This window comes from Lissotriton helveticus, chromosome 2_1 (genome assembly GCF_964261635.1).
Source record: "Lissotriton helveticus chromosome 2_1, aLisHel1.1, whole genome shotgun sequence".
NCBI lineage: Eukaryota > Metazoa > Chordata > Amphibia > Caudata > Salamandridae > Lissotriton > Lissotriton helveticus.
In genome coordinates, this window is record NC_136059.1 from 1,877,594,121 (window position 1) to 1,877,618,899 (window position 24,779).

The 24,779-nt window shown below is 46.5% G+C and overlaps 1 protein-coding gene across 1 annotated transcript in view; it reads left to right on the plus strand.

Moving 5' to 3' along the window:
* The window catches only part of MFSD8 (major facilitator superfamily domain containing 8), a 193,637-nt gene that overhangs the window by 92,349 nt on the left and 76,509 nt on the right, over nucleotides 1-24,779 (plus strand). Inside the window, exon 6 of the mRNA XM_078676796.1 lies at nucleotides 17-161. Within this exon, the coding sequence (XP_078532922.1) occupies nucleotides 17-161 (145 nt within the window). The remainder of the gene's footprint in view (nucleotides 1-16; nucleotides 162-24,779) is intronic.

Genomic DNA, 24,779 nt, shown 5'->3' on the forward strand with positions numbered 1-24,779 from the left:
CGCTTGTTTCCTTCAGCTTTCCAGACTGCCTTGACACTAATTGGGGAGAAAGGCGTGACTGTGGCAGGTATCGACCTCCAGGTGAACATGTACACTGCACCTGCCCTGCTTGGGGCGCTCCTTGGAGTTATCAACGTTATCTTACTCTTCGCTATATTCAGGTAATTGTTTAGGAACCATCACAGCATACTGTTGCTCCATTTTGAAAGATGAATACAGCAGAAGGACCACCTTCTAGAGTCTGCCTGCTCTACATGGTATCGTTTTTTTAATGTATCGATTTATTTACATAGGCTGCATCAATAAACTTTGATCAGAATGTTGTTCAGTAAGACAGTCAAACAGTACATAGGACAGTAAAAAGAATGTGAGACTTAAATATACTAGCATGGTTGAGTATTGTGTTAGTTAGGGATGCTATTGCATGAAAGAAAAATATCATAGAGAAATAAATCAAAGTAGAAAGAATCTAAGCATGCAACACGTGGTGGGGCAGGAGGCAGTATTTCCTCCTCATATTTGGCTTATTTACAACTTAACATATTTTCTTTGGTTGTGTGGCCGTGTGCTATAATTATTACTCATTTCGTTGAGCAGCAGGAAGTGATGCTTTAAGGTTGTCTTGAACTTCAGTAGTGAGGATCTTACTCGCCTTGGCAGTAGATGTGACTTACAGCACAAGGTCTTAGAAGAGAGAAGGACTAGATTCTGCAAGCAGCTCATGGCGATTTGGGTGATTATTAAGTGGTGTAGATTAGCAGAATTTACGTTACGGGTAGGGTTCTTGCAAGATAGGATATCAGAGTGGTTGTTTTGGGGAGTCACGTGGGAAAGCAAGTGTTAGAAATATATAATTGTCGAAGATGTGGTGTGAGTACGGATACTATATAAGGCTTTAATGGTTAAATGTACGACTTTTATTTTTTCAGAGGAGAGAATGAATAGTCTGGAGGGTCCGCTTGTAGACTTGTTAAAATAGTCCAGTTTGGGGAGTATTTGTATGCTGAAAACTAGTGTTCTCTAGTGAGTATTGAGCACTGGTGAATTGTTCATCGCTTCACCTGCATAGAAGCGGATACATAGATTAATCTTACAGAAATGTAAGACCTGATGTCTTGCTGTGGTGCTGAGAAGATTCAATTTTCATAGTGAGGTTGAAAAGGATGCCGAGGGTTTCTTGCGGAGCAAGCATTAAATCCAGATTGTAAGTCCATGTTGAGCCTAGTCCTCCATTCTGCAATGAAACAATTTCATAAAGACATTTAAAGGGTGCCCATGACTGTAATCAAATTATGACTAACATTAATTTCATAGTCATCTTGTACCATCCATGCGCAAGGGTTGCTTTTTCAAACACAAACTGTGAGAACTAAATAAACTAATGTTAAATTTAATAACCGGTATTTGTCCAATGTGGTCCTACTGCTTTTCTCACAAGGCAAAGGATCTCTCATTTCAGTTTGGAAATCCATATTATCCTTCTACGTGAAGCTATGAGCATTGCCGTAATAAAGTGCAAGCATCGGCTTTTACATTGTTATTTCTTTAACCTTTCTACTGGATGCCAATTTATAATATAGCACCATGCATTCTCAACTACCATTCCTTTTAAAAGATGATTCTTAAAACCTTTGCGGAAAATAGATTGTTAGGACTATAGACCGGATCAGGGCAAGCAAGGAAGGAAAGCATAAGAACTCTATCTTAGCTATATTCAGTATGAGGGAGCAAAGGGCTGTACATTATCTAATGGAAATGAGAAAGAGTGATATAAGAGAAACAAGCATTTGCAATGCAATAGGTCTCGCATTAATTAAGTTTGAGCAATTGGCATTGCTAATTAGTGCAACACCAATTGCAACAAAAATCTATAAATTGTAGGCCAAAAAAATGTGTATTTATTTTTGTAGCAATGGTGACATGCTGCGCTTTAGATGAATATGTTTGAAAGTAAAGTGTGCCATACTACGATTGCTACAATACTTAATTGTGGATGCGTTAACTATTGATTTGTGCACTGATGGCTGGTGGTGTGTGTGCCTGCAGAAATTGTGCAATGATGGTTGGTGGTGTGTGTGCCTGGTGGAAGTGTGCACTGCCGGCTGGTGGTGTGTGTGCCTGGTGGAAGCGTACACTGACGGCTTCTGGTGTATGCGTCTGGTGAAAGCATGCACTGACGGCTGGTGGTGTGTGCCTGGTGAAAGCGTGCACTGACGGCTGGTGGTGTGTGTGTGTCTGATGAAAGCGTGCACTGACGTCTGGTGGTGTGTGCCTGGTGGAAGCGTGCACTGCCGGCTGGTGCTGTTTGTGCCCGGTGAAAGCGTGTAGTGACGACTGGTGGTGTTTGTGCCAGGTAAAAGCGTGCACTGACGGTGTGGTTCTGTGTGTGTGGTTGTGTGTGTGATTGTATGTGTGGTTGTATGTGTGCAGCACGTCTATAGTGTATAAAAAAGTCCTCCAGGACAGTGCTGTTCAATTTATACTATGGGTGTGACTATTGATAGACTAAAAATCAATACATTAGACGTTAAATTGAAAAGACTCTTGAGTTGGATTCTTTTTTTAAAATCTGTTTTCATTGACCAGGCTATGGTAAATTATTTCGCTGCTCTGAAATCAGCTGCTGTTTAAGTTACTTTGTGGAAAAATGCCTATGAAATAATGTGTGCTTTAAGAAAAGTGCAAACACGATGTCATAAGAAACAAGCATTTGCAATGCACTAGGTCTCGCATTAGGAAAGTTTGAGCTATTGGTATTGTAAATGACACATTTTTTGTTTATGTGTTGGTTTTGAAAATAGCGAAATTAATAGCTTTGTCACTTACAATGCCAATAGTTTGAACTTTGGCAAATGTGACACCTATAGCATTTGTAATGCAATATGTGTTGTATTTACGTGACTTAGATGTATTGATATCACAAATAACAATGGCTTTTACATTTTTTTAATAATTAAGACTTAAATAAAAGTTATTGTAATGTATAATGGCAATAGCTTAAACTTTTGTAAATAACTTTTGTGAAGATTATGTTTAGTGTATTTTATTGTGACGAAAATCCAAGAACAGAAGTGAAATATTAACATCTTTTTGTGACATTTGTAATAAACTTTGAAACATTGAAAGAACATATTTGAACCAGTTGTTGTTGAATGGTTGCACAGATTGATGCAGTGGTGACGCCGAGTGATGTTTTGGTGGCGACGAGTGATGTTGTGGTGGTGCGATAGATAGATGGAGTGAGGGCGATAGATAGATTGAGTGAGGGCGATAGATAGATAGAGTGAGTGAGGGCGATGGAGTGAGGGCGATAGATAGATTGAGTGAGGGCGATAGATAGATAGATAGAGATAGAGTGAGGGCGATAGAGTGAGGGTGATAGATAGATAGATCGATAGATAGATAGATAGATAGATGGAGTGAGGGCGATAGAGAGTGAGGGAGATAGATAGAGTGAGGGCGATAGAGTTAGGGCGATAGATAGAGGGAGTGCGATAGACAGATAGAGTGAGGGCGATAGACAGATAGAGTGAGGGCAATAGACAGATAGAGTGAGGGCGATAGATAGATAGAGTGAGGGCGATAGAGTGAGGGCGATAGATAGAGAGAGGGCAATAGATAGATAGATAGAGAAATATAAACCCCAATAACCTGAGTCCCTTGTTCCAGCTCAATCATTTCAACATGTGCCACTGATTCAGATAACTGAGCAATAGCATGCACAATGTCAGATTTACCTCTGCTTCTTAAATAAAACTGGGAACCAAATCATGTTCACGTTGTGTTAAAGCTACTTCTATCTGCAAGACAGCTTCCTGTGAACCAGGCACACAACAATGTCAATAAGAGCAGAATGAATCACCTTTTGGCTTCCAACCTCCTGAGCTGCTCCAACCCAATACACTGTGTAAAAAACCTGGGAAGGCTGGGTGGTAGTACTTATATGGTTCCTGGCGGTTTTCAGAACTTTCCCTGCACTGAAATGTGAGGAAACTGTGAGATATTGGCCAAAATGTGTAGTTTGCAGGTCATTCTGCATACGAAAACCTAACGGGATACACGTAGATGAATAAGCCCTTACACAACGTGATCTTACGTCACCTTTCTGATAAGCAAAAGGTACATTAATGTATCATATTTTCTTGCTCTAAATTGTTTGCGAAGAGGAAGCTATTATTCCAGAGTTTAACCAGCATAATTAAGTAGGATTTTTTAACAGGAAATTATGCAGTTTCATGAATTTAGGATATATCAAAGAAAGAGCACAGATAATTTTATGAATGAGGTCAATCGTAGCAAAATTAAAACTTTCCCTTTCAATAGATAGCATGTATTCTGATTTACTAAGTTGAGACGCTTCTGCGTGTGTAAGCAAGTGATTTCATTGCATTTAGAAGGCACCTTGGGCCAGATGTAGGTGGCCAATTACCGGTCGGTAACGGCCGAATTCGGCCTTTACCGACCGGTAATTGGATTTTGAGATGTAGGAGCATGCTTTACAGAATCGGTATTTTACCGATTCTGTATTTACAGATTCGGTCAAATTACCGAGTCTGTAAAAGCATATGTAGGTAGCACATCTTTGAGTGCCGCAGGCCTTTCAGATTCGGTATTTTACCACCCAATCCAATTGGGTGGTAAAATACCGAATCCAGGTGTGCATGCACATGTGTGCATGCACACCTGTGCCATGTGACACACAGACATGCCCTTAGGGCATGTCTGTGTGCCACATGGCGCACATGCCTATTTTTGGGGTGCCAGAGGGTGTCAAAGTGACACCCCCTGCACCCTTGCAAAAATCGGTATTTACCGATTCTGTAATTACAGAATCGGTATTGCCCATTGATTCCTATGGGCTGCAAGGCCCATAGGAATCAATGGGCAATACCGATTCGGTATTTACTGAATCGGTAAATACCGAATGTTAACGATTCGGTATTTACCGACCCTGAATTACCTACATCTGGCCCCTTATTTTTTCCTAACATGTTCTTTGCAGCCCTGCTAAGTGCCAAACATCGAAGGTTAGACTGACTCATTTCAGTGCATATTCCCACATCACTGGACTGAAATGCAATGTCCCGCAAATGTATTAGTGCCCCTCTCCCTCCACGTTTCCTCTAGGTGCTTTACAGGCGCGATGCCGGTGTCTGTGCTGGAGGAGAGATTCAATGCTAGCAGCATCTCGCTGTTTAGTGTCTCTCTGCCCTCCACTGCTACATTTAAGTCCTGAAACAGCTGTGTGTTCCTTGGTTGATTTTTTTTTTGTCACTTGCAAAACACACACATATTGCTTTAATGGGTATTTTTCTTTTCCAATCTGCTCAGTTTGTTTTTAGCATATTATTTTTACTTTTCATTTTACAACCCCAAGTTTGATAGTAATGTTAAGAGATTTGCACTTCACTGAATAACAATAACTCATTTATAAATGCCAGCACTGTAAGCAGCAGTAGTAACTTAGCGGAGAGCGTGGTTAAAAACATGGGACTGTTGTTTTTTGGCCTTTGTAAACTTGCCCATAAAGGCAACAGGGGTTTATCGATTGACCTAAGCGCGCAGCAGGTGACACCAGATTGACATCTTACACCAGCAGACAAAAAGCTGTAGTTCCCCTCACCCTGTCTAGCCATAAAGTAGAGAAATATGTAGCCGGGCTGCTGCTATATGTGTCACTTTCAGCTCGTTCTGATTTGTTAACCCTCCTGCAAGCTTTAAAAACAAAACGACAAATCCCTGAATGCACCGTTGTTGTAAAAAAAAAATAATAATATTAATAATGACTGACCAAAGGTGGCAACCAATATTTTTCAGAATTTTTTTTGTTTTACTCGCATGACGACTGCCCTAAAGTATTACTTGGTGTCATTCAGAAAAACATTTGAATGTCACGCATTAACCACACGGAAAATATCTTAATGTCACAGATCAGCAATCTGATTACTTGGCAGCTATGTCTTAGCTGTAGGCTGACATGCCAAATTTTCAAGGCTTGGCTCGTGCACCGGCTCTTAAGCCCGAGTCAACCATATCCTGACTACAATGTGCAAGTTTCTCCAGATGCCCACCAAGCCTTACGGGACAAAACCAAACAACTATAATAATTTAAAACGGCCGTGAGCATTTTGCAATCAGGGAAACGCATTCGATTTCTTTCACTAGGAACAAAGAAAACATACAAATGACGGGCTCTAGGTTTTTGAATAAGGAATTTGCGCTGTATGACCAACACCTAATGACAGTCGGCTGTGTGATGCCACTTCTCTTTTCCTGACCTTCTTGACTTAACCAGCCCAAGCTTCTCACAGAACACACCCCCATTCAGAAGCGACAGCAGCCTGCGGCTACTCCCCCCCCCCCCCCGATTAAAACACGTCCCACCTCTCTTAACCCACCACCACGTGCAAAGCCACGAGGGAGAACGAAGGGCCGACCATGATCTTACCCGGAGAGCGTGAATCCTGCAGTAGCAGAGAGAAAGAGAACAGCGCCACCAGGGGAAGTAGCGAGGGTTACGTCACCGCCGGGGACGAAGGACTAGCATCGCCTCGTTCGGGGACTATAAACCCAATCGGAGATGGCCAACGCATTAATTCAGTTTTTCTTTACAAGAAAAAAAGACCGTAGTGCTCATATCATGTGTTTGAATGTGCTCTTTCCAAAAGAAACTAGCGGAAGTCAGGCAGCCTTCGTTGGGACGTGGGCGGGGCCTGCAAACAAACATGAAGGAACTGCCGGGAGAACGTCCTGGAACCCTGCACGCTGAATGCTGGCTGCCGAGGGACACGCAGAAAGACCCCGGTAAGTGGAGGGGGAGGGGAGGGGGGTGTACGCGGGTGTGTCTGTGTGTGTTCGAGTGTGTCTGTGCGTGTGTCTGTCTGTGTGCGCATGGGTCTGTTTAAGGGGGGGTGCGTGTGTGTATGCAGTGTGTCTGTGCCTGTGTATGCGTGTGGCTGTGTATGTGCGCATGCGTGAGTGTGGCTGTGTGAGTGTGTTTGCACATGGGAATATGAGGCACGAGAGGGGCACGGCGCCGTGCGCGCCCACGAGGTGAAATCTGCGCTCGTGCCCCTCTCGTGTCTACATTCCGAAATGCGGGCAACAATAGGTCTCGAGTAGACTCTGCTCGACCTAAAAAAACAAGACCTATTGCATTGCAAATGCTTGTTTTCCCAGGAAGCATCCGCAAACACTTTTTGATGAGATGAGATGAGGGCGCCACTTCTTTTTTTCGGACTTGAGCCACCTGTAGATATTTTTTTAAGTCCATGGCTAATCCTCCTCCGACCTTATTGTACGATTTCTGATCAGAGGTTTACAACTGTTGCACCTTTGAGTGGGTATGGTGCTGCATCATCGCTGAGCTATGTTTACAGTAGCTGTGCTTTTGTAATGAGAAGCAAGTCAGGTCTGTATTCTAATATGTCATGGATGTTCTTGTTCATTTACCATGTTTTCAAGGAGATGCTGTTTAGTGGGGAGTGGGTTAAACACTGGAGGAGAGGAGAGAGTGGAGTGACGGGTTCACTGGATGCAGCATGCCGAGTAGTGACTTTACAGCTTTAGAAAGAGTTTGAGAGACGGGTGGAATGGGATGGAATGCTAAGTGAACTGGAATGACAGGAGTGGAAAGGAGAGCAGAAGGAAAAGATGGATGACCCATGAGGTAAGAGTGGAAACCCTTTGGGAGGAGAATGATTTAAGCTTCGCATGAGGGTGCACTTATGTTGGTGCACAGAAGAGAGCAGGAAAGGGCAAGGACCATATTTCAGAAGGAAAAGGCGAGTAGGAGGCCAGGGGTGGGGAGTAGGCTGGGACGGAAGGCCGTTTGTGCCTTTAAGTCAGACAAGGAGTTTAACACAGACCCCTGCAGGGCAAGGGGGCCCCAATCCTCAAGGTCCTCATAATCTTTCAAGGACCTGTCCTCCCCCCCAGCCCAAGGCAAAGAAATATCTGAAAGATATGGGGTGCCCCACATCACATTTTGCAAAGGGGGGGCTCATTTTGCGTCCCGCCACCGAGTCAGAGTTACATAAAAACATGGGATGACATTATAATCAGAATATTGCTCTATGGCTTTTTAACAGAAAGGGTCTGCTGTCTCTTCCTAGTTTGAATGTAACCCCTTCTCCTACTATGTAGGACGGATGTTGCACACATAGGGCCCCATTTGTAAAGCTATCTGTGTAAGTCTGGTTGTCATGTGTAAAAAATTTACAACCCCAAGAAATCCCCCCAAATCTTTTACCCGGGACACGCTTGCAGTAATATTCTCCCACACTCACGCCTGTCCTTGGGCCGACCCGTGAGGAGTGCCGGTGAGGAGGGGGTAGATGGGCGCTCTTTCTGAACGAGTGATTCGAAGGCGAGGCCTGGGGTCCCCGGTATTCGGCTGCGTGCACCGTCTGAACAGAGGGAGGAGGCGCGCCAAGTAGAGCAGGCCGGGATCGGAATCCATATTTCATCCTGACAGGAAGGCGTTCCTTTATCAGCGCGGAAGCCCTCGCGAGACGTCTGTAGCTAGAAATCTGTTAAATCCCTTATTCAGGGAAAACACGAACTTGCACTCCTTGTCCCCGCACTGGAAACAGCTGACCTGGGCAGAGGGCTCAAAGACAAGTAATAAACAAGCATTGAAGAAAGCTGTGAGCGAAACCGAAACCTGTTGTGGGGCGGGACTTTCGTCTACTGAAGCCCGCGCTCACGGAGTGGCTGGCCCAGAGAGGAGCAGTGGTGACGCGGGGCTCCCATGCCCGAGGGAGAGCCCCGCGTAGGCTGCAGAGTCTGGAGTGGCGCCGATGCGGTGAGTGGGGTTAGTTGTACGGAGGGGGGCTGTCTCTGTATGTGGGTTTCAAATGTCTTTATTTAGATATAACACGGATATCTTTAAAAGAAGAATACAAAATTCACATTATAATACAAGTATTGAAAAAGAGTAAAAAGACGCGGTTAATTATTTGACGGTTGTATAAAAAGTGGAAATTACCCACAGCTTGATCCTTCTTATTAAATAACATTATAAGCTGAACACAACCAGTAGTATCTTATATATAAAAACAGACCAATACTCTTACAATACATTTTATGATCGTTTCATTTTTACTTCCTTAGAAGTTAATAGGTATTGTATGGTATATTAGTAGTTAAAAAGATCTCGGCAAGACTCAGTGTGGACTCAATTGGTTAAAATTACGGTATGCTTGCTGTATAAAAATGGCTAGCCCTATATTTAAAACTGTGTTTTCTGGGTTCAAGGCCATAATAATGGCTTGCCTACAGGTCCGGGCACCCAACCTGTTCCATTCAGCTTTTAGTTTGCACCTACGTTGAGAATTGTAAAAAGGGCAGAGGCAGACCACATGCAGCAAAGTTTCCCCCGTTTTGCCACAACCTCTGCAGGTTGTATCTTCCACCGAACGTTGCCAGGAGGGCTGGTCTTGCAAGAAACGCCAGTCACCCATTCTGATAGCTACAAGACTACGTTTAAGATACAGAGAGTATGTACACGACAAATACGTTGCGGGGGCTAGCCGTCTGTATGAGTTTATAAGTGCCCAGGAGTGGCTACGTTTTGCAAAAAATGCTTTGTCCATATTTAGTGATCTCATTCTGACACATTTTTTAATAGCAATTTTAAAAGCTGACTGACTGGGGTTCAGGACCCAAAGATCACTCACTGACATTTGATCAATGGCGTCCTTAAGGAGGCGACCATACGTTCCACATGGGTTGATCTGAGTGATTTCTAGCCAGACTAAGGCTTCTAGTGTACATGGGTCCGCCTGTCTTAGTTTATGGCAAAGCTTTAGGTAAGTGCCCATGTTTAAAGCCTCATAGTTCAAAAGCCCCATCTCCAGTCTGATCTGCGCTGGGGATGCAGTCTTTGGCAGACGGAGAACTCTTTTATAAATTCTAGTTGTGTGCCGATTTAAGGCAGTGTTCAGTTTTCCCCTGAGTATCTCAATGCCGTAAGAAAGAGTGGGGCCAATTTTAGCTCTCATGACTTCCAGGAGAGGTGCCAGTGTTGGACCTGATAGGTTTTTGGAGAGCTTACTTAGTGACACTGCCAGGAAGGTGGCTTTAGCTGCGATCTCATTGCGTTGTTTTAAATGGTTACCTCTGGAGTCTAAGTGGACACCTAGGTATTTATATGACTGACCGATAGCGATGTTTGACTTGTCAAGTAGCCACCCACCCCCGGCGTATCGTTTTTTGCCAAAAGGGACAACTTGTGTTTTCTTAAGGTTGACCTCTAAATGATTAGAAATTGTGTAGCTGAACAGTTTATCGAGTAGCCTTTGCAGCCCGACCCTGGTAAGGCTAAAGAGAACCAGGTCATCGGCGTACAATAGGTTGTTTATGGCCATGCCTCCCACCTTTGGGGGGTGACTGTTTGTGTCGTCCAGGAAACTTGACAGATCTGATATAAAAAGATTAAAAAGAAGAGGGGCCAGCACACATCCCTGCTTCACGCCTCTGTTTGTCATAATTTTCCGCGAGAGGTGTGTGCCGGACCCCAATTTCACCCGAACCCAAGTGCGGGAGTGAAGTTGAATGATAGCTTCCAGAAGTTTGTCTGGGATCCCCCATTTTCTTAATTTTTCCCATAGATCTGCCCTGGGGACCCTGTCGAATGCTGCTTTGAAGTCGACAAAGCAACAAAACACTTGCCTAGATGTTAAGAGTGCCTTGTCGACTATGGTTGATACAGCTAATAAATTAGTCATGGTCCCTGAGTTGGCCACAAACACTGTCTGGTTCAGCGGGATCAAGTTACATTCTGTTGCCCATAACCTCAGGTCCTGCAAGAGGAGGCCTGCGTAATGCTTGGCCTCAATGTCCAATAGGGCGATAAGTCTGTAATTATTCGGCGAAGAGCGGGATCCTGATTTGTAAATTGGGTGGATTATAGCGCCCCGCCACGAGTCAGGGATAGTTGCAGTGTTCAGGGCGTAGTTAAAAAGGTTTGTTAAAATTCCTGACCAAAAGGGTGGGTCAGATTTGAACAGGCTCTGTGGCAGGCCATTTGGGCCAGGTGCTCCATCTGATCTAGCTTTTGTCACTGCTATAGCCACCTTTTCTTGTGTCACCTCCAGGACCTCATTGGCAGTGTACTCCATTGATCTCTCTTGGAGAAAGGGGACCTGTTGGTCCTGAATGTTCAGAGGATCCAAAGTGGTCAGTTAGAAATGTTGCCCAGTCCGATTCTTGTATATTTGCTGTTCCGAAGCTCAATGTGCTCTGGTTAACATTGTTAATTAAGGCCCAGAATTTTCTTGAGTTTTTACTCTTACTCTCCCACACCAATTTACACCAGAATTGGGTTTCATGCAGGTGTTTGTCTTTGGTCATCGCCAGCCTGAAAGACTTCTGTACAGCTTGATAATGTATTAGACAACCACTGTTCCCTGGAGATTTTGCGAGTGACCGCAAAGCGTTGTTTCTCGCTTTCTTAAGTGACTTTGTCTGAGTTGACAAAGTGAACTTGCAATGCTGGGATGGCCTCTGGAACTGCTGTTTGGCTGGAAAGAGGTTAATCAGGTGTGAGCAGAGCATTGACCATGTCGCTGTCGGCGAGGCTTCTTGTTTGATTCCGCCTCTTATTGCGTTCATGCTTTCTCGCAAGATGTTCTGGCTAAGGTCTTCACTCCACCTGAGGCGCTTTAGGTTCTCTGTGTATATACCACGGCAAGTAGAGGAGGCAGGTTTGTGAGTTGCTGGTTTTATATTAAATGATATGACCTGAGGTCTATGATCACTTTCAGTTCGTGGATAAATGTGAAAGCTTGCCAAAAAATGGAGCAAGGATGTATTGCAGATAGTGTAGTCCAAATAAGAGCGCTTGCTACCATTTGTCCAAGACCAATTAGGGGGGATGTCTCCCTCCGATCTTCCGTTGATTACCAGGTAGCCAGCGCTATAGAATCGTGTCACGCAGAGTTCTCCCAGTACGCAATGGGCTTGATTGGGCGGTGTTGATTGTGTAACAAGCTCGTTGATCAAAGGTAAGAAAGGCCCTTCATTGTCTACTGGGATACATTGGAATAAGTTGGTATTAAAATCACCTGTGACGATACAGTCAGTGTTGGGGTGTTCCGCAGCTATGTCGCTCATAATTTCCGATAAACGAGCCAGGTGATCTCTTTTTGTTTGTGTACTTGGGTTAATGTACGCGTTTAAAAGGAAAAGTGAGCGCTGATTCAGCCAAGAGTTGATTTTGACCCCGAGGAGCCATTCTTCATCTATAGGTAATCGTGAGTGGGGGCCTTTTAGGTTGTTGGATATGTATATTGACAGGCCCCCTTTGGGGTGGCCATAGCGGCTAGCTCTGAGTGCTGGTTTCCATACTTCTGTGTAACCAAGAATGGGGCATCCTTGTTGTGCCCAGGATTCCTGTATAGCTATTACGGCATGCTCACATAGAAAGGAAAGTGTTTCCAAATTCGCAGTTTTCTGGAGAAGGCCACTTATGTTCCAAGAACATATTGAGAAAGTGGAGTCTGCTTGTGAGTTAGGCACAGTTGCTGGTGGGGTTACTGATGGTGTTGGCTTTGCCGGGGTTTTTGGCTTGGGGCCCCTGCTCTCTACTTCAGACGGTCATACTGAACTTTTAGTTGACAAAATGGCTGGAAGCCACTCCCAATCTTGAGTTGTATCGGCGTAGGTGACCAGTCTTGGAGGGCTTTTGTATTGATCGTCTGGGCCCGATGCATTTTTTAAAATTGAGTAGGGTCTTGGGTGACCCTCCAATTTGATGGGTCCTGTTTTCCGAGAGGTAATTGGCTGGTTTAATAAGGCGGGAGGATAGCCTGGGATGGAGTATGGATACACTCGGATGCCCCAGTCCCGCAGGATGTCCTTATGATCCAGAAATGCTCCGACCCAGCTGGCTGATTTAAAAGACACCAAAGTAGCTTCCGAAGGTTGGGCACCTCTTGGTGGAAGGAATTCGATAGCTTCGATGTCCTTTGATACCAGTCCTGTGAGCCCCGGGATACCAACCGCTAACTTTATTATAGTCGACCTGTTGAGAATGTCTTGCCGTCCCTTTGATTTGTATTCTGGTACCAATAGGATGTGGGAGTGTGATGAGTCATTGTTGTTCTCCTTATTATTTTCACTCGGAGCCATCTTATTGAAGTTATTCAAAGCGGGGTCTGCGTGCAATTCTTGATCCTGTTGTGGTGGCCTAAAAGGGGCCTTCCATAAAGGCTGATTGTTTTTAAATGCAGTTGTTTTTGGATTATGAATAGTTTTTGTAAAATTCATTGTCATTGTTTTAGGGTTTACACTGGGCTGTGTCGTGCCTGTTGCTAATTTGGATTTTTCTTGAGGCACTATGGGCTCGGGTAAAGATGGGTCATCAGTGGTCGTCCTTTGTTGTTCTATCACTGTGCTGGACTCGGCAGCTGCTGTTCTCACAGCTGATTTGGTTGAGTCGTGGGCGTTCCCCTCAATTAATTGAATTATAGGTTCTAGTGGAACTGCTTTAGTATTGTTGGCACTAGAGTTTGCTGGGGCTGATGGTGGAGCTGTCTCACTTAGGGTTTTTTTGTTGGCCTCCATATCGAAAAGGGGAAAGAATTTTGGGTGGGCGTCTGTTGCTTTTGCCCTTATTTTGTTTCTCTGTTTGCGCAAACGTTTACGCTCTCTCTTACTGCAGGGTGGAGGGGGGGCTGATGCTCCTTCCGCTTTAATAAGGTCTGAAGACATTGAGTAAGCCGTTTGCCCTGTCACTTGGTGGTCCGGACGGATGGAACACTCGCTGAGGGCCCCAGTGTTATCGGTCATCGTTTGGGACGGTGCAGGACCCGTTGGTGAAGCATTGGATTTGCCGGTTTTTAGCTGTTCGCTGAGCAGGTTTGGCCTGAGAGTGGTTCCCCAGCTTGACTTAATGCCTTTGTTTGCAATAGACCATGGGTAGTCTAGATCTTCTATACTTTGTGGTTGCTGACAGGAAGTTGTGTGGGGATTGCCTCCCTTCAGCAGCTTAACTTCATTTATTACGCTGGTTAAGAAGCCTGGAAGTGATGATAGTGAGTCAATAATTGGGGAGCAGCAGCAGACTGACTGTATGAGCTTAGTTGAAGCTTGCGCTCCTATTATTAGATTGTTCAGTTTGTCAAGTTTGCTGTCGATCCCCGCCGTGAATAGTGCCAGAGTATTCAGAAGATCGACCTGCACATCCAGTTTGTCCGAATGAAAGTTCAGCGCATTGACTATTTGTTGCATCGTCTGAAGAAGTTGCGGCCAAGCCCCTATAGCTGTAGACTCTTCTTGGTTGGACTTCAGGATTGGCGTGGGGTTGGTTGGATTTTGGTTATTTTTAAAGAAGAATGAAAGGTCAGCTAAAAGTTGGTCGTTTGGATCAGGGTTTTTGGGCGATTTTTGTGGGGGGATCGATAAGGATACCGGTGATAAGAGAGCTGTATGCCGAGGACTCAACGCAACAAAATGCTCCTTTGGTGAGCTTATACTTGGAGGTGAGTGGGATAATTGTAGAATATTGTTATGCGCAAACGAGTTTTGCGCATGTATTTGTGCTAGGGTTAGTTGGCGATGGGGAATCATTGTTGATTCTGTTGTCATATCTAGGACTTGTTGAGTAGAGGTTATTGTTAATTCTGGTTTCTGAGTATGATTTGTCAGAAGGCCTGGAGGGTGTTGTAAACTCCCCGGAGGAGATTGCTGCGGGGGTACTCCTTGGTTGGTCGCTCCTGTGCGTGGGCACTGTTGTCCAGGTGGCGGCTCTGAATGATGCATGGTTAGGTTTTGTTTGGGATCAGGGCTCCCCTGCCAGCCCGGGGATAGGTCGTTTGTTATTGCTCCAAAGATGTAAACTCCCGGTGGTTGCGCTAACTCTTTATTTCTCATTGACCACTGTAGTGGAGAAAGCGGCTGCAGGGGATGCATACTTATCTCGGCAAGCTGATCCGAGGGTACGGGGTTAATTAACTCCTGCGACTGGGATTTTAAGAATCCATTGGTCGTTGATGGAATTTTTTTGAAATAGGCCAATAGACTCGGGGGTTTTAAGCCTATTGGCGTGTCCATACTCTTGCTATTGGGGCTGAGGTTGCAGCTACCATCTGGCAAGGCTTTAATCGCTGTTTCCTGATGGGCCAAGACGGACTTGTGGTTTCCCTGATGGGGCTCGTCTTTTGGACCCTGCTGTTTTGATTTCCGCCGTTTAGGTGCCGTTAAAGACTTCCGTATTTTCCCGGATCTCATTGCTTGGACGGTTGTTAGAACCGATTTTAAGCTGTAGTGAGAGTTGTAACTAAAGCGGCTAAAGAGACGCCGCCGCCGGAGCTGTTTTCAGGTTGAAGATCTGAAAATGTGGTGATGTATTAGATCTCTAGTGGATCTAATGGGTCTGCAGGCTCTGACTTATCCGGGGTCTGAAAGCTAGATGCTTAGCTGCTTCTGGCGTTGGAAGCTAGTTAGCCGGTGTCTGGCCGATGGCTAACTGCACTGTCGACCAGGGGGTGTCAATTGGAGGTTAGCTGAAGGGGGTGCAGTTTTAATGCTTTTTTGGCTCTTTTCCTGGCACTTTTTGCGCACTCCCTCGTCTTTGGCTAGAACGAGGCGAGCTGGGTTCAGGCACCCCCCTGCACTGAACCTTATCTCCGACCACCACTGTTTGCCTACAGGAAGCCACTCCACTGAGCCCGGGCCAAACGAGACTGGACTGGGGGTCAGGACCACACCTCGAATCTCACCTCTTGTGCACCCCCAATGGGGTCAAGCACTGATAGTGGAGCGAGGGGATCCAATGACACACCAGCCGGTCACAGTTAAGGTACGGGCAGCAGCCGAGCCTGGCTGGTGTTTGCAAAACTTGGGTGGAGGGGGGAGGATGGCAGGGGGAGCAGCCCCAGAGCTTGGAATAACTGCAGGGAACACCGCACGGACGGTAGACTAAGCCGGCCAGGAGAGGACAGTACATAAAGTGGCCGCCGACCGAGGAGGACAGGGTAAGGCAAAGCACAACGGGACTTCCTTCCTATGGGGGCACTGGGATGTGAGGCTGACACGTGAGGAAACCCAGGCAGCGTAAGAAGAGCAGCCCCCGTTCGGCGGCAGCAGCATGCGGTTCAGAGGGCCGGGGGGCCAGGGGGGGCAGAACTATATCAGTGTGAGCAAACCTGCCCGGCCAGACGCCCAGCGTCCCGCCCCGCCCACTGCCAGCGGCCGCAGATGGCGGCGGCTGCAGCGGAGACAGGCAGAGACAGGCAGAGACAGCCACACACCTTCCCAGCACACTCTTCCGCAAGCCGCTTTTTTGCCGACTTACCGGTGAGCCTGCCACCTGCCGCCCGAGTCCCGGTCAGTGCGCCAGTGCCGACAGTCCCCCAGGAGAAACAGCCTACCTCTCCCTCACGATCGCCGACGCACTCCTGACCGCCCCTCGCTCACCGTGCCTTGTCTGACGCACGTCCGGGGAATCTACTGCAGGTTCCGTTAGTGGGGCGCGGCCACGAACTCTATGACACTTGGGGCAGAATGTATGTCTCTGTATGTGTGCGTGTGTGCGTGTGTGCGCTCGTGTGTGTGCGGGGGCGGCGGCGGGGAGGTGTCTTTCTGTATGTGTGCGTGTATGCGCTCGTGTGTGTGTGGGGTCGGGGATGGCGGGGGGGAGGTGTGGTGTGTGTCTCTGTATGTGTGCTCTCGTGTGTGTGCGTACGTGTAGGTGCGCTCGTGTGTGTGTGTGTGTCTCTGTGTACCAACACTTCACCTCCAGGTTTCCAAACCCACAGTCCATGGGCAATGCACTCTGAATGATTTGATCAAGGATATTTGCCTACGCTTTTCTGCCTCACCCACTACTTCCATATCTAGTGAGAAAGCTCAGGCAAATATCACTAACCCTCATACTGGTAGCACTGACTTGTGCCAGACAATCATTGTACTCCATTCTCCTAGAGATGATCTTCCATCCTCACAAGAGGCTACCACTAAAATGAGACCTCCTAACACAGAGGCAGGAGGGAGTGAGACATTCGAATCGCGGACAGCTCAAGCTTGCGATTTGGCACCTGCAAAGCTAGAATTTAGCCACCTTAACCTTTCTCAGGAGAGTATGTCTATTTTAAAGTACGCCTGACAGCACTCGACACAGGCCTGTAATGCGTCAGAATGGAAAAAGATTAATTTCCCACTGTATTTGTATGAACCTAGATTTTATAAAGCAAACAGTGCAGGACATTATTGCCTACCTTTTGCATTTGCAGTAAGCATGCCTCTTCTTGCTCCATTCTTTCGCCATTAGCTGCCATTGCAGCCTTCGTACAAAATAGTGAGAACCAATCCCTTTTTCGGATTCCACTAATTAAGGCTTATAGGGAGGGTCTTAGAAGGGTAGTTTCCCCAAGATTCCCTCCCTTTCCTTTGTGGAACTTCAATGTTGTCCACACTAGGCTCATGGGACTGCTTGAGCCAATGTATACATGTTCCTTCAATTTCATTCATTGAAGCTGGCGTTTATAGTGGCTACTACATCTCTTATAAGAATTATTGAACTGCAACTGCTAACTTTCAAAGAGCTTTCATACAGGTACACAAGGAGACATTGGTTCTTAGAACCAATCATAAGTTTATCTCTAATGTGGTGTAATGTTTTCAACTTAAGCAACCATTGTAGAGAGAGACCTTCACTCACTGGTTGTTAAAAGAGCTCTTATGCATTACATGGGCAGAAACCACAAAATCTCAAAAATCTAATGAGCTATTAGTCTCTTTTGCAAAGCCGCACAAAGAACAGCCCATTTCAAAAGCGGGGATAGCTAAGCGGATAGCCAAATGTATTCAGACCTGCTATCTTAAAGCAAAAAGGGTTCTATCTACTCCACCAAGGGTGCACTTCTCCTGGGTAAGGGAACATCCCATTATTGGAAATTTTTAAAGGAGCTACTTGGTCACCTCCACATACTTTCACTAAGCACTACTGTGTGTATATTATAGCCAGTCAACAAGCCATGATAGGCCAGACTGTATTAAGGACCTTATTTCAAACATCTTCATCATCCAAAAGCTAACCACTGCTTCAGGGGGGTAGTGCTTCACAGTCTGTGCTTAGCATGAGTATCTACAGCAACATATGCTACAAACTGAAAATGTTACTTAAACTCTAAGCATCTGTTTGTTGCGTGTGGTGTGGGGGACTCGCATGTGCTTGCCCTCCTCCATAGATGCCTGTATTAGTTGCAGATAGGGTCTTATCTATTCCTTAACAAACATTGTGCATCACACACTAGCAGAATGTTAAGTGGTTACAAAACCCCTTTCACAAGCTAAAATAATGTTTTTCCACCAATCTGAAAACGACACTGATTTCGAGTAAAGTTCATGCCCAGCTTTGTGAAAATCTACTCTGAGGTTTTTAGTACATCAGACAGAATAAATCCTTATAGAAATTAAAATCGGAATTAGTTCTTTAAGATCTCTCCTCCCCAAACATTACTTATGTCTAACCTACAAATCACCATGAAATTCTAAATGTGAATCCTTATGTGGATGAACCAGGTCACTGCTAAACTTTGTACAGTTCATGAAAGAGTGCCAAAGTAATTGGTGTAGTATCTTGTGAGTTAGAGAGGATGGGACTCTTTTGATTCCTAATGGACTCCGTAGAGCAGTGACATCATTTCTTTGGGTGTGGTTGATAGAATTCATGATTTAGAATGTTCAGTTAACAGTTAGATGCTGAGAAATAAAAATGTGTAATACAAAGCTCCATGTGTGGCATACTCATTTAAATGTTCCGAGGCTTGGGAGAACGCTGCAGTTGTCATATCGAAAAAATAATTTCCTATGGAGCAAAAATCTCAACCATAACCACAGAGTCACTATCGCCGATTTTGAAGAGAGTGTGTCCATATATTTATATATATATATATCTCAGTTTAAACAAGGCCGGCAGTGAGTGGTGTGTTGCTCTAATTCCAATTTATTCACATTCACAACTCATGGAAGCCAACATCACGCCTTGTTCTCTATGCTGATACAATAGCAGTAAGGTTTTTTAAGCTTGGTCATAACACGTCATAATCCATATTGTATGATTATCCTTATAGAGGTTGATGTATGTATAAACATTTTAAACATATACATACATTACTATCTATATGGATTATCAATCTCAGTGGGGCTATATAGAATATACCTAAATATCATCTCTTTTTATTGCTGAAAATGATTTTTGTTGCGTATTAAGAGGAATTAATTTATGAATATATTGGTGTTCATGTATATTGCTGAAATAATGTGAAAATGTAACAAGCAGTAATGTGTTACCTCGTAATTTATAAGATGGCACCCATAATTCCAGGGATTTTGTGTTGTAGATCTTTAGTTTCTGTGTGCTGTCCTGCTCCACATGTTTCTATAACAAATGCCATCTACAATTGTATCAGTATTGCGAACAAGCCGTGGAGGACCCTGAAATGCATTGATATAACATGGGTTTCGTGTCTGAATAAATCATATTTGGAGCAGCAGGCCACTGAGTGCCCACCTTACTGAGTTTGAATTGCATTATTGGAAGGCTTTCTCCATCCTTGGTGGAGGCACCTGCACCTACAGGGTAAAGGTTCTCTCCAGTAGATGATACATATTTGGTGTGATTTACCAAGATTCAATCCACATGCTTGCAGTTTTCTCCATACGTTCCCTTCACATTAGAGAACATTCGCATTACATCTGCAGTTGAAAACATATTTAATCAATCATTAGGCTACTGCTATAGTGTACTCGATTCGAGGCAGACCATACGTGAATGTATCACAGTATTGAGCATTCGGTCCTAACCTCCCTTGACTGACATAGAGAAAATATTGCTTAGGAAGCACATGGAAAAATATAACATCAACTTCATTACAGAAGCCATAGTACAAACATAGTTGATGAGGATAGAGGCTTCAAATGTTATTCACAAACCTACATCTACAGGACCTATTCACAAACTGCATTTTGTACTACGTTTTGTAGTTATACTGTAGTACTTCTAAAGTACTATTAACTGCTTTTCATCAATTTCCACCTAGCATATCTTTTCTTTTGGGAGATCTCACACAGGGAAGTTTACAACTTAAGTGTCGATTACGATCTGGTTAAGGAAATCTTCTGAATGAATCGGCTTCGGAATCGTTTCTGAAAGAATCTGGTTCTGCGAGTCCAACCGACCGATTAAGATGCTTCCCAACACCGTTCAGTCGGGTTCCATTGACTTCAAAGGGAGCCTGTGTTCCGAACGAGAACACAGGCTCCCATTGTAAAAAGGGGTGGGTGGAGAAAACCTTTCACCCTGTGATTGGCACCCCATGGTGCCTGCCACATTGTGCATGGTTGGTAAGAGGGGTTCCTTGGGTACCCCCACGGGCCGCAGTTGTACGCCTCTGGGTGATGGGGGGCCTGCACCGGGCCCCCAAAGACCGATTCAGAGAACCGTTTTGTGTAAAGTTGAAGGGAAATTAAAAAAGTTTATTAAACTTTATATTATATTAGTAAAAACGTTTGCTAAATATTCATGTAATTTAATTGTATGTTTATTTTAAATTGAGAACAAAGGAAAAAATGCTACAGCACTACTAATCTAGTTTTGAATTACATTTTTAATTAATTTAAGTATAGTAAATTAAAATGTTTTTTAAAGTTTAGATAAAAAAAGAAATTCTCTCATAAAGTAAAAAACATTATGCATTAATAATTTTTATAAGTAATGTATAAAATTCATAGTATTTAAATTATATTTTAATACAAATTAATGTTACAATAATTTATAAAATAAAAAATTGTTACAATATTTTATTACAAAATAAATGTATCTGATAGAGACTACTAGTCGCAGATTCCCTAACGTAGAATTATCCCCAGGCATGAGACTGGATCCGGAAACCTTTCCTGCCACAGCACCCCTGCATGCTGGGGGGACGGCACCACGTGATTCCCCCTGACTTGGTCCGAGTTCGTGACATCAGCGAGGATACATAAGTCCCACCCCTGCGCCCCTACGTCAGTTTTTTCTCTGGATCCGGATTTTGTTCTGACCTGTTTTCTGGCCTTCCCTTTTTTTACGCTTTGACGTTCCGTGGAACAGTGAGCGAATGCCTTCGGGCTTCAAGACGTGTACCTCCTGTGCACGTCCTATGTCGGCGACGGACCCTCACCCGATTTCCATGTGGTGCCTGGGTGAGCACCACGACTTGGAGAGTTGCGACGCCTGCCAGCACCCTAAGCCTAAATCACGGCGGGAGCGCCAGATGAAGTTGCTGTTGGCGCGCTTGTCCAGGTCGGTGTCGTCCCAGCGTCCGTCCCCTACCTCGGAGGCAAGGTGTGACTCACCGGCTGGTAGGTCCTTCAGTTTGTGTCCGAGGCCCTGTCCTCCTTCCGCGATGGGCGCCGTCTCACCCCGGGACAGGCGCCCCCGCCTGTCGCCTCCCTACCCGCCGTTTCCCGGCGCGGAGGCAAATAGGGCCCAAATGTCAGCCTACGCTGCAGTGCTGCAGGCTTCTTTGGCCCTTCCTCCACCTCCTATGAGGTCTGCGGATCCTTTGCCTCGCGCAGAGACTTCCACGGAGTCGCCGGCGGCTCCCGTGCCAGAGGTTTCGGCTTCAAGTCATAGGAGGGTGGCGTCATTGAGGTGCAGTCCGTCGGGACTCCCCTCTTTGGCGCCTTGCATCCCTGCCTCGGCGCAAATCCCTATGGGGCTCCCTGTGGTGTCGCAAGTGATCGCTGGGACTCCGGGCTTGTCCCAGAGTCCCCCTCAGTCCTCTGAGCAGGCGACTGCCTCACCAGAGGTGGAGCCGGCACCGTTTTGGCGCCGGGAGCCTGCCTACCTGGCTCTGGTGGAGTCGCGGGTGGAGGCCGGGACCTGGGCACCCTCCCGAGACCCCATCGGTCCTCGACGTGGGCGGCTGCTCGATCTGAGGCCGAGCCGGCACCTTTTCAGGTCTGCGGCTGCGCCGTTCCGGCATCGACCTCGCCCCATTCTCCTGGAGAGCACGTGGTGGCAGGAGTCGGTCTGGCGCCACGGATGACCCCTCCGGCGCCGGTCAATGTCGGTCAGGCACCGGTGGCAGACTCCATGGAGCCGCGCCGGTGTCGGGTTTTGGATTAGTCTCCTGGGGTCCCTTCTTTTCCGGAGGTCTGTCATCTGTTGGTGTGTTCCTCCCCGGAGACAGGGCGCCGTGTTGTTGCCTTTTCACCAGCATCTTCCAGGGAAGGCTGTTCGCCGTCCCCACGACCTTAATCCACGAACCCTTCTTTCCGTGGCTCGCGGCTGGCATCTCCGCCTTCCCCATTCATCTGTGGATCCCCACTATTCCGGGGCTGGCCACTTCCCCCGGGACATGGGGACGGATGGCTCAGTCTGCAGCCGTCTCCTACGGAGGAATTACTTTTCCCTCTGCGGTGCCCTACAGAGGCCAGTGTTGCCTTTGTTCTGGCAATTTCCATGGCTGCTGGTATTCTGAGGATGGGTGAACCTGTCACTCCATTTCCTACAGACAACCACTTGGAGATTCTCCACCAGGGGAGTTGTTCCTTCCTTTTGAAGCGTCACTCCATAATTCTCTTATGGGGGCGCCCTGCCACAGGCGATCTAGTGCCTCATGCACTGCTGCATCTCCATTGTCCTGCTCCGCACGACCCAGTCTGTCTTTCTTTCCACCTATCTACTCAGGGCGCTCTTCTGCAGAATGCCTTTCCGTTTTTGCCTGTGGTGTTGTTTCGATGGTTGGGTTCATGGGGGCGTAATGTCTTCGCTTCGTCCAGCACTGCCTTGCGGGCGCTTAACACTTTGTGTGTGTTGAGCAGGGCTACTTCTAGCTTGTAGGACTCTGTGGAGTCTCTGGTTTCTCTTGTCTCCCATGAGGGTGCCTGTGCTGATCTGCGGGGCCATGGATGGTAGGGAGTTGGCCGCGTTTATTCTTTGTGCGGCCTTGGATGTTGCCGATGCTCTTGGCCGTGCTATGGCCACTTCGGTGGCTCTCCGTCGCAATGCTTGGCTACGTGATGCTGTTTTTCCAGAAAATATTAGAAAGCGTCTGGTTGACCTGCCTTTTGACTGGGTCCTTATGTTTAATACTCATGCAAACTCTGTCATTCAGCGTCTTCTTGCGGGGCTCCGTCCTCCTCCCCCCTCCTCCTCCTCCTCCTCAGTAGGTTGGTTTGTTGATCCTCCGGGGCTCGGTGGGAGTCGATATCCCACTTTGCTTCTGGTATTCGGTTTTTGGAGCGGCTGTTACACTTTCTGTGAGGGTTACCGTGCCCTCGGGGTCATTTGGTTGGCCTCTCTCTTCTGTTGGCTGCTGGTTCAGCCCCCTTTTTGGGTGAGAATGTACCTTTTGGCTGATTACTAAGCCTTCTGTGGTTTCTGCCGCAGGTTTATACTTTGTTCTCTGATGTGGGATTATCTTCCCTAAGAGTGGTTCCCATGCTTTCTTTGGGAAGTGTACTCCCCTATGTGGTATACTTACAGCTATTGTATAGCCCTGTCTTATGCTGGGAGGGCGTGGACTCCCCCTTGTGGGTTACTCACCTTTCCTGGTGTCGCTGTATTACGCTGGTGCGGCTCTTGGTCCTTACTTGAGCGTGGCCTGGCCATCTATGGCGTGATGCTGTGGGGCTATTGCCCTTTCTCTGCTGTTTGGTCTGGTCCTCTGTCTGGTGTTTCTGAGGGGATAATTTCTTGTGTTGACGGCCTGGTCCGTCCTACTTGTCTCTCCTCTTGTATTCTAGCTGATCTCACTTCTTCGTGGTTCGATTCTGTCTGTAGCGGTCCCCTTTTAGGGGTCGTTCGGAATTTTTCTGGTCTTGCCCTTGTTCTGAGCCCGACATTGTCGGGGCGTTTAATTTGTGGCGCTTGTCAGCGGCTGGCTGCACCCGTCTGCTCTTCTTTTCTGTGGCCGGGGGCCTTGGCGTGGGCCCTGGCGTTCATGCTTCTTGTTCTGCGGGAATCTTGTGAGATCACGTTCTCCTTCTAACGCCTGCCTTTAATGCTGAGGCGCCTTTCTGTCTTGTCTGTTGACTTCCAGCTGTGATAGGCTCGGCTGCCCTCTTCACTGGGTGTGTTTACCGGTGGAGGGCTTTGCTTGCGTTTCTGCCTTTTCTCCCTGGAGTCTGTGGATGGCTCTTCTTCCTCTGTACGCCTCTGGTGGAGATCCCTGGTTCCTTGGTTGTGCTTGGGGTGCACTGGCCTCCTTTCGCCTTGTCCTTGCTTCCTCCTGCTTGATGAGGGTTGGGCCACCTCTTTTTGTCGTCATCATGCACCCCCTCTGGGGCCGGTGTTCTTTAGTGGTGACGAGGTTCTCTTCTGCCTGGGGGGACTGGTTATTCCCCCTGTCCCTGTGACTCATCCCCTATTGGGGCCCTGCTTCGTCCAGGCTGGAGAGGTCCTCTAGCAGACCCTCCTCCCTCTTTGGTATGGCTAGGGTATCTATTCTACGTTAAGGAATCTGCGGCTAGTAGTCCCTATCAGACGTACGAGTTACTTACCTTCGGTAAGGATATGTCTGGTAGAGACAATTCTAGCCGCAGATTCCTTCACGACCCGCCCTGCCGCCACGTTCTACGAGAACCTTTCTTTGGTCTTCTGCACTCGCCTGCCTCTGGGTGGTTGTTTTCTGCGAGTGCCTTTTCTTACTCCCTCCCTAGGGGGATACTTGTCTTGTTTTTGGCTCCATTTGTTCCCTTCTGGTGCTTGGTTGATGATTTCATGGGTGCTTCTTCGTCCCTGTACCCTGGTCTCCAGTGTGGCTTCTGCTTGTGCTCTTCTT